General features: G+C 45.1%; 1 protein-coding gene across 1 annotated transcript in view; it reads left to right on the top strand.

Moving 5' to 3' along the window:
• The window catches only part of LOC123049545 (uncharacterized), a 5,887-nt gene extending 829 nt beyond the window's left edge, over positions 1-5,058 (top strand). The window contains exon 2 of the mRNA XM_044472446.1: positions 1,935-5,058. Within this exon, the coding sequence (XP_044328381.1) occupies positions 3,071-4,723 (1,653 nt within the window). The 5' untranslated portion in view covers positions 1,935-3,070 and the 3' untranslated portion in view covers positions 4,724-5,058. The remainder of the gene's footprint in view (positions 1-1,934) is intronic.
• The last annotated feature ends 5,642 nt before the right edge of the window (positions 5,059-10,700 follow it).

The following is a 10,700-nucleotide window of genomic DNA, read 5'->3' as shown; positions in this document are numbered from 1 at the left end:
CTTGAATAAAAATTATATACACCCCCTATTTTTGTTATCAAACTAGAGTTTAGTTTCTCTGTTCTTTTGGACGGAAAGGCGAATAAGCTGATTCTGGTTGTTGCCCAGTTTTCCTCTGATTAATCAGGCAACAATCTTCTTCTTTTTTTGAAGGGGGAAAAAAGAAGTCAATAGCCTTCTTAATTAATGAGACAAGGCGAAGCTCTTGCCTCTGTTTCGGAAAAATATCAAGTGTGAAAACTGAAAACTGTTCTGTTTATTTCTCTTAGCTTCCAATCCTTTCTGTGCTGATGAGATGGAGCAAAGTAATAATAAGAATGATATTGGTTGGTGGTTGCATGTGCCATTTATTTTTTAAGTTTGTACGATTGTGAGCACACTGGTAAGTCGAAAACAAACATTAATGTGACACATTTTCCTGCAGTAAGTATGAACTTTTGATTTTCCGTTTACAACCTTATCGTTCTTTGAAACAGACATGTACAAGCAGATACACATAACTCTGTTTCATCTGCTAATTTACATGCTGGCTACGTAAATAATTTTATTTCTATCCATCTGCTTGTTCTCATCACTACATCTGCATGACAAGATATTGCCTCGGGCCTTTTGGCATCAGTTAGTAGTGCCACAACTTAATGACCAACCTCTCAAATTCCAATATATTTTGAATCAAGTTATCACTAATGTTTGAGCCTGTTATTATAGTTAAAATCCTAGCTGGTTATGTTGTGATCGTTCACTTTAGTTTTCTCCTTTGTATAATATGGCGATGATTATAGTAAAAATATTCCATTAATCCATGGCTAATGAACTTAAAGACACCTTATTAGAATCTTCGTTGGCATGCTTTATCAATCACATTGTTTTGTGCAGAAAATATGTGCTCTTGATTCAGGCTTTTGTTGAATTATTCTGCCAATTTTCAAGGACACGAGCGATTACATTTATACACAGTATCATTGAAACTTTATTACGAGATATAAAAGCTGCGAAGTGTTATGCCTCATTGTAGAACTCGCTACAAAGTTTTGCTTCTGCAAATTCTGTCTTTTTTTCTGCATTTAATTCGTCTATGTACCACATCTAGTGCCCTTGCTTGTAGTACATTAATCTGTATCCACATGCCACTTCCTTTTTAAGCATCTGCAGTCACGTCGATAAAACACCAGCTGGTATTAAAGTAAAACATGTTTGGTTCTTAACTCCAGAATTGTTTATTTTACTTCCACTGATTATCATAATCGGTTCGCTCAATCCGTATGACATAAAGCCACCAGTAAGAAGTAGCAGTAGATAGCGTGGTTGGTGGTGAGGTTAACTGCTAATGAATGTAGACGACGGCCATGCCAACGGAGGTGATTAGTAGCTTTAGAGTTTGTAAGGGAGTTCTCCAGTGGAGCTTGAAGAACCAGCCACTGATGAGTGGACTGAACATATTTGTAATTTGGGGTTGATAACTGGAGTGCAAACGATTTGACCTTTTCCTTTATCTTATAAAAAAACCAAGAAATGGAAATTGGACCATTAAAGGAATACATGATCGAATAAAGACGAATTTGAAGTATAACTGAACTTGCACAGAAGGTAGAGAGACATCTGATATTCCTTTAATGGCGAACCTCTTATATTATCCGTGCTAGCCCATACTGAAATATCCAAAACATTTTATATTATTGAACAGAGGGAGTACTTCCTTTTGACATAATTGTTTTTAGGGTGGCAAGAAAGTGAGTGTTGTTCTTTTGTTGCTTGTTACTCCCTCCGTCCCAAAATAAGTGACTCAAGTTTGTACTAACTTTGTACTAAAGCTAGTACAAAGTTGAGTCACTTATTTTAGGACGGAGGGAGTACATAGCAAGAAGCGCTTCTGTCCTTCTGTTTTAGAGTGTACTACTCATGAAATTTCTTAATCATAATTCTGTATTTTGCAGGTTGACAAGTTACTTTGCTGGTCTACTGGGTGTCCTTTGTTATCTGCAAGTAGTATATCTCACTTCATACTACTATGAATCTCCACAATGAGTGACAACAACAGCTGCGTGGCTCAAACTCTGCAAGGCCACAAACATTTTGGACCATCTGTCCAACTTGTGGCGCCAAATATCAGTACCACCATGCCATTTTGATGAAATTTGTCCGCTGCCAGAATTGCTCGAAGCCCTTATAGCACATGTTTCAACTGAGCAACCTGCTCCTTCTGGTCCAGATCAACAGTTTGCTGGGGTGTCGAAAAATGCAGGGGTATTTTCAGAAATTAGATCGCTTCAGAAGTTCGAACCTGGGCAGGTCTGGGCTCTCTACAGTGACAAAGATAAGTGTCCCAACTGCTATGCCTTGATACAGAAAGTAGATCTCAAGAACAATAAAGTGCATGCAAGATGGCTGGAAGTTTGTTCTGATGGGGAGGTGGAGAAAAGATTGGTAGAAGATCGAACTGTCGGGTGTGGAACCTATAGGGTTTCCACCACCCGTGATATTATGACTTACACTGGCACGAAACACTTTTCTCATCCTGTACATGCGATATTCACTGGTAGAAGGAACTCTTATGAAATATATCCTAGGAAAGGTGAAGTTTGGGCCCTTCTCAAGGGATGGGATATTTGTTGGAGTTCAGATGCTCACAACCAAAAGAACTACAAGTATGAAGTTGTTCAGATCCTCTCCGATTTCACGACAGGCACTAGCATCACTGTCATTCCGCTTGTAAAGATAAAAGTCTTCATTAGCTTATTTATGCAGTGTAAAGAGGCCACTCCATACCTGATACCTCAGGAGGACACGGTATGGTTCTCACATTGCGTCCCGTATCATTTGATGAGTGGAGCTGAAAGCGAAGGCATTCCAGAAGGAGCTCTGGAGCTTGATCCTACAGCGCTTCCCCTTAACTTGAAAGAGGCTCTTGCCTGTGTTGTTCCAGAAAAAAAACAGTTCATCGAAAGGCCCGGAGTTTGATGCCAAACATGCTGGCTCATCCAGTGGAAATAATTCTCACAAGGGATCCCTGAGGGTTGGGGAGAGGCAACATGCTACATGCACGAATGCAGGGATCTTTACAGAGACACCAATGGCAGAGATCAGAGAACGTAACACTCCATTTTCTGTAGGGGGTACAGATGTTGATGAGCTATCCGATCATATTGTCCAAGCAAAATTATTATGTCCCGAGTTTTTTAACTTTGACCAACTTAGAGGTGTAAATCAGTTTAGAGTGAACCAGGTCTGGGCTGTCTATGATAGTCGAAGCTGTATGCCAAGATCTTATGTTCGAATTACAAAGGTAAAGAGGGCCCCCAAGTTTATGGTACACTTTATTTGGCTGGAGTTTGATCCCACAAATAAAGAGGAGCTGGCTTGGTCTTGTGGGGAACTGCCTGTTGCTTGTGGACAATTTAGGCGTGGAAAGTCAGAAACAGCTCAAGAAACTTGCATGTTCTCTCATACTATTTCCTGTGAGAAAAGCAAGCTGAGAAACTCTTTTGATATATATCCTAGGAAAGGTGAAGTTTGGGCCCTTTTTAAGGGATGGGACATTGGTTGGAGTTCAGATGCTGGCAACCACACAAACTATGAGTATGAGGTTGTTCAAGTTGTCTCTGATTTCACAACAGAAACTAGCATCATCGTCATTCCGCTTGTAAAAGTAAAAGGTTTCGTCAGCTTATTTATGCAGTCAAAAGGGGGAAGTGCGTACCCGATACCGCGGGATAGCACACTGAGGTTTTCACATTGTGTCCCTCATCATCTGATGTGTGGAACTAAAAGAGAAGGCGTTCCACAAGGAAGTCTTGAGCTCGATCCTGCAGCACTCCCCCTTCATTTGGAAGAGGCCTTTGCTTCTGTTGTCCCGGAAAAAAGTTCAGCAAAATGTCAGGAGTTTGATCCCAAATGCCCTGGTTCACCGGGTGGAAATAACTCTCGCAAGGGATCCGTTAGGTTCGGAGAGAAGCAAGGTGCGACATGCATGAACACATGGATATTTGCAAAGATGCCAAAAGAAGAGAAGAGAGAGCATAAAACTCCATCTGCTGTAGAATGTGCACATACTGGTGAGAAATCTGATGATATTGTCCGAGTAGGATATGAATGTCCGGATTCAGAGTTCTATGAATTTTCAGAAACAAGACTGCTTCACAAGTTCGAACCTGGGCAGATCTGGGCCATCTACAGCGACATCGATAAGTTCCCCAATTACTATGCCTTCATAGAGAATGTTGATCTGAAGAACAACAAAGTACAAGCAAGGTGGCTTGATGCATGTCCCCAGGGAGAGGAGGAGAGAAGACTGGTGACAGAAGATCGGCCTGTTGGCTGCGGAACCTTTAAGGTTTCCACTGTGCAGGGTCTTATGACTTACACTGGTACAGAAATAGCAGAATGCTTTTCTCGTCTTGTGCTTGCTAGACCAACTGGCAGAAGAAACAAGGACTGGAAGGCTGGATGGACTGCACACAATTTTAACAGCTGTGACTATGAGTTGGTGGAGATATTCTGCCACACTAATTCGTCCATACGAGTTCGGCTGCTAAGAAAGGTTGATGGTTACAGGGCAGTATTTACAAGGGAGACAACTGTGGAGACGATAGGCAAGGATGAGTACCTGAAGTTCTCTCACCAGATCCCTTGCTTCCATCTGACAAATGAAGGAGGAGGCAAGCTTCGAGGCTGTTTGGAGCTCGATCCTTATTCCGTGCCGGAGGAGTTTCTCCTGACTGATTGACTTTGTGCATGCATTGTGAATCTCTTGGAAGCCTCTTTTTCTGATGGAATTACAGGACGGAAGGTTCTGCCTGGAGTTCTCCATGTATCAGTGATGTTATTCTGTACTCGTTTTACTCCTGCAGCAGTACCCCTAAGATCTAGTACTCTGAACTAAAACCACGACACTTATTAGGGAGTAGTAGTTAGCGACTTGGCATTTGTTGCAGTTGGTGTTCTTTATTTTTAGTCTGGTTATTGAACTGCCACTCTTCCTTTTCTCATAGTACTAATTTGCTGTAACCGCGAAGGCCACGGTGATGGGTCCTCGAATATCTCTGTAAAATTAAATCTAACAATGGCTTTGTGTTCATCCATCACTGGGATGGGATACTGTGGCGTAACTGTTGCTCCCATTCATCTTGTTCTTGTTTTTCTCGATGCCCCAGTCTTTCGAGCTGTGGTGCCCTCCTAGAACCAGGACGGAATCCATTTTGGAGCATGGTGCCATTTTACGAAAAGGCTAATAGCACAGATTTACTATTGTACTATATGTCAAATACCTTTGTCAGGAAGGCTAATAACAGATATGATAACGCTGAACCATCTATTTGATGCACAGATGTCACCATTTTCTTGGAAAATTTAAAGGGGTACCCAAGCTAAATCACGCCTCAGAAATCAGAGCATAGGAAAATGCGGGGCTACATATAGAATATAGATTAAGCCTGGCACATAGTATAAAAAATATTTCTACAAAAGATACGAAACAACATAATAAAAGAAAGATTATGTAGCACCAGATTTACAATATATATGTTTCATCAAACCACCAGATCGTGTGACATTAAAAAGAATAACATTCGCAAAGATCTCCTTCAATGTTGATTGTGATGCGATATAAATTTTTGTCAGTTCCAAACAAGGTAATGAAGGATGCAAATGTATCATAAACTGAAGGACCATCTTGTATGCACTGTGGACTCCGATACACCATTTGTCTGAAAAGTTCATCACCAAACTTTACCCAACGAATGCCCTCATCAGCCAGCCCATGTGAATGCAGCCAACATTCAAGCCTCCTTATCACTTTTCCATTCGACACCAGGCTAATATAACTACACAAGGATTTATTGTGCTATGATTTTTCTTGCAATGATACATGCATTAATTTTTAAGATTCAGCCATGGAAGATAATTCAGTTGAGACGGCCTGGTCATTTGAGTATCAACAACGGAATTTAATAAAGATTTTGGAGCAGGCACTACAATGGAGCCATACTCTTCCTATGACACTGCAGGGACTCTGTTGGTGAATAAGTCATGGTCAAATCGAAGAGATGAGTGGAGCTTGATCCACCATCGGGCTTCGGCCTTGCCCAAACTATCTATATGTGATTTGTGGAGCCAGTTGTAAGACAACGATATACTTACATGCGGCGACGGAGAGCGGTGCTTGAAGCAACAGACTTGACGGCAGAGACCTACAGGTTGCAGACGGCCTGGCGGCGGCGGCGGCGAGCACAGATGCGCGGGAGAGTGAAAGAGCCTGCTTACCTGGTTCGTGCTTGACGTCGGGCGGGGCGGATCCACCGCCGAAACTAAAGACTCGTCGGCCGCTGCAGGCGAGGGAAGCACACACGGCGGTCCTGGTGAGGGTCCGTCGGAAAATAATTCCATGAGACCAGGTCTTACGGGTTAGCAGGTGAGACCCATCCTAATGGATGATACGTGGCATTCATAAATCACAAAGTATCTACCCCACACCCCACCTGAAATCAGGGGGGAGAGATTAGATGCTTTGTGATTTGTGAATGCCATGTGTCATCCATCAGGGTGGTCTCACCTGCTAACTATGAGACCTGGTCTCATATAATTTTTTTCCAGGTTCGGGGGAGGCCAAATTCGCTGTTTTGACCCCTTTGCGAAAGTTGAGCGAGATCTGGTCCTAGTTAAAAAAAAGGGATCTGACGGTAGTCATTAATGGTAGGATTAAATAATCTATCGTGAAGGTCAATGGCGGTAGGACTTAACTGCGTTGTCACGGCCATTTGACATCAACCCTACCATCAGAGTCTACCGCCATTGTACTTGACGGTAATCTCTTTCATGCAGCAAAAAACTAAGGAGTCAGTCAGTGAGAGAAACAACTAGCGCACGCATGCAGAGATCATTGATCTATCCAAGCTGTACGTATGAATAAAAAAATATCAAAAACGAACCAACCTGTGGATGGATGGTTAGAGGGACTGTGGTGTCCCAGCCCATCAGGGTTCAAATCCTGGTGCTCGCATTTATTCCTGAATTTATTTCAGGATTTCCGATGATGCGCATTCAGTGAGAGGAGATGTTCCCGTCAATGACGAGGCGCCTACGGTGAATTCGTAAATCTCAAGATGATATGCCGGCTCATTCTTTCGGAGGTGCTCATAGGAGTAGGGTGTGCGTGTGTACGTTCATAGGGATGAGTGTATGCGCGTGTATATGGGCGCTTGTGTTTGTACTGATGTTAAGAAAATATCAAATCAGGCCAACTTGAAGCCAAAAAGGCGTTCAAGATATTATTACTAGTACTAGTTTAGTGCTTCCTAGCTCAAAAACAAAGCAGCCGAGCTGACAAACGAACAACAACACCGGTCCGCAGATGCTTTTGCAAGTTGGGCAGGCCGGCAGGGGAGCAGCCAACCCACATTGACTCTGCTGATGACCGCATGCATGTCGAGGTGAGTTGTCCACTAACCGGAGGCAGAGCACAAAGTGCAGAAAATAACGGCAGAGCACAAGTGTTGAGGAACGTAGTAATAATTCAAAAATTTCCTACGTGTCACCAAGATCAATCTAGGAGATGCTAGCAACGAGAGAGGGGGGGTGCATCTTCATACCCTTGAAGATTGCTAAGCTAAAGCGTTACAAGAACGCGGTTGATGGAGTCGTACTCGCGGCGATTCAAATCGCGGAAGATCCGATCTAGCGCCGAACGGACGGCGCCTCCGCGTTCAACACACGTACAGCCCGGGGACGTCTCCTCCTTCTTGATCCAGCAAGGGGACAGGAGAAGTTGAGGGAAAGCTCCGGCAGCACGACGGCGTGGTGGTGGTGGAGCTCGTGGTTCTCCGGCAGGGCTTCACCAAGCACTATGGAGGAGGAGGAGGTGTTGGAGGAGGAGAGGGCTGCGCCAGGGGAAGGGGGTCGGCTGCCCTCTCTCTCCCTCACTATATAGGGGGAAGGGGGGTGGAGGAGGCGCCCTAGGGTTCCCTAGGGGAGGGGTGGCGGCCACAGGGGAAACCCTAGATGGGTTTGGGCGCCCCCACCCCTAGGAAACTTGCCCCCCAAGCCGGGAGGGGCGGCTGCCCTAGGGGAGGCGCCCCCACCTCTCCAGGTTACGTGAGAGGGGTTGGGAGGGGCGCATAAGGCCCCCCAACGCTTGGTGTGCCCACATCCTTTTAGTTGCTTCTTGTATTATTGCAAAGTGTCTTTGTTTGTTGCCTTGGGGATCAGATATGATCTTCACAGATGGTGCCTACTAGTCCCCCATGTTGTAGGTCGTTGACAGTGTAGTTGGACGGTCGTTTCCCCATTACAAAGTCTCCTGAACACGAGAGATCATTGACAATGCATAATTCCGTCAGTACCCTTGGTAGGGTAGCAAACGTGGTCGAAGTACCGAATCGGAGGCCGCATGAAGAATTTACCCAGGTTCGGGCCTCTGGGAAGGAGTAATACCCTACATGTTGTTTTGTGTTTGTATTCATGATGGGATGCTTCTTGCGAGGGTTACAATGGGGATGATGTGTTGGCTACCGAGAGTCTAGGTCTACAGAAGTACATGAGAATGAGAGCCACGTAGCCTCCACTTTTATATAGACAATGAGGGGTAGGGTTTTACAGGAGATAGATCCAATCTCGCCGGCGTCATGCAAACTGGGGGGGGGGTTCAAGATGGTCTCTAGATGCCTATCCGATCCTCCGAGCACCTTCCTGTCGCCAGCTCCTTGGTGGACCTTCTCGGCCCGGTGGCAGTCTTGCTCGGGGATCCCATTGGAGAAGCAACGTCCGGTGTCTTACATCGTCAATCGCTGAAGTACATGACATTCCAAATAAAGCATGCCAAATCCACAAGTCATGTGATGTCACTGGTTTCAGTATAATGGTGGCCTCTTTGGTGTGACCTTGGTACATCCCGCGCAAACCTTTGGGGAAGTTCTTCCATTGCCAATGCAATCAAATGAACTCAGCATACTTGGAAAACCTCTTGCCTCTCTAATAGCCAGCAACCTTTCTGAATCTACACATTTATTTCTCTCAGATACTCTACTCCAAACACCTTCGGCAGGCACGCGGGCAAACCTCATAGTGGTCTTTAGGCACGTGCTCCCCCCAATCCAGACCATCTCAGCAATGACATCAACGGCGGTACCAGGTGCAAGCATCCTCGTAGCAGCCATGCATTTCTGCTTAGTAGAGAATGACAGTAGTCCGCAACAATCCCTGGTGAGTTTGAAGTAGCGATCGTGTGCCTCCATTCCCTCCACCACGCGCAAGAACAATGGTTTGCGCATACGGAAGTGTTGACAAAACCATTCATCGGGGAAAGCTGGTTCGGGAGCTAATAGTCCTTGTAGAGTAGCCATGCTCCAGAGACCCTATCTCGGTTCAGAAGTCTTCCCCTTTGATCGAGCCCTTGAAGTTGAGAATGTGCTCGACCTTCCGGTCCATTTCTTGTTGGATGGCCTTGGTCATCATCGTCTCGGCTTCTTCTCTGAATCCGACAAACCAAAGAACTCCTCTTGAATCAATTCATCAAGCTCTGTGGGTGCATACTCCTTGTCCGATGAACCATACGAATCCATCATTTTGCCTACAAAACAAACACACAAAAAACTGGTTGGACAATGTGTCGAACACATAGAGGGCAAACTGCGGTCTGAGAGCAGCCGGACATAACGTGGCAGCGTCCAGGCTGACGACAATGTCTGTGGTGACAATGTCTGCGGTGCTAGTGGCGCCGAGAGCTAACTACGTTGACGGATCTAGAGAGGACCAGCGTAGACGAGGGAGAAGAGAAGAGAGGAACAAGGTCGAATCGACAAGGTTGGGGGAGATTGGTGCAATTTGAGGTGGGGTGGGCCTATCTAGTATGACGTGGCGGACATGCCCCGGCCTCCCCATATCCTCCCAATATATGAGATGGATATGAGGGATGCCGGTTAGTCGGGACGTATATGGCCGGTATGAGGAGCCCATTTGGTTAGTTTTTTTTACCGGGTGAAGCACCCGACTATAGATGCTCTAAGGGATCGTGGCATGCGGTACGATGACGTGGAGGGTAGTTAGAGCATCTTCGAGAGCCGCCTTAAAGTAGGGCAACAAAAGGTTAGTTCGTTGAGTTTTAGGGCATCTGAATTTTTCTTCCACTGTAGCAACTTTACGTAAGGCAGAGTTAGGGATTTGGGGGTTGAGAGTGGAAAAGTACACTTTTTTTGAAAAGGAGGACTACCCCCGGCCTCTGCATCGAAGCGATGCATGAAGCCATCTTATTAACTAGAAGATCCAACAAGTATGTAGTACGATACAAAAACTCATCGAAACATAAGTAAAGGGGGAACTCGAAGTCACAACCAGCAAAATTAACCTAGATGCCTATACACCTATTGAGGGAGTCCTGGATTAAGGGGTCCTCGGGCTGTCGGCCTACTGTATATGGGCCGGACTGATGGGCTACTATGAAGCCGAACTAGGGCGTGGACTCGTGACCGGATAGAAGATCTTCGGAGTCATGGTGTGCCCTCCAAGTCAATAATAGCGTGATTTTTCCTTTGTTGTAACCGATCGCATGTAACCCTAACCCTACTGGTGCCTATATAAACCAGGGGGTTTAGGTCTTTAGGGCTAGAGCAACATCCATTACCCCATCAACCTAGGGTTTAGCTCGCCTGATCTCGAGGTAGATTGACTCTGTAACCATATCATACACATCAAATACAATCAAACAGGACGTA

This window comes from Triticum aestivum, chromosome 2D (genome assembly GCF_018294505.1).
Source record: "Triticum aestivum cultivar Chinese Spring chromosome 2D, IWGSC CS RefSeq v2.1, whole genome shotgun sequence".
In the NCBI taxonomy this organism is placed as follows: domain Eukaryota; kingdom Viridiplantae; phylum Streptophyta; class Magnoliopsida; order Poales; family Poaceae; genus Triticum; species Triticum aestivum.
Note: the sequence above shows the minus strand (reverse complement) of the source record. Positions and strands in the feature narration are given on the sequence as shown.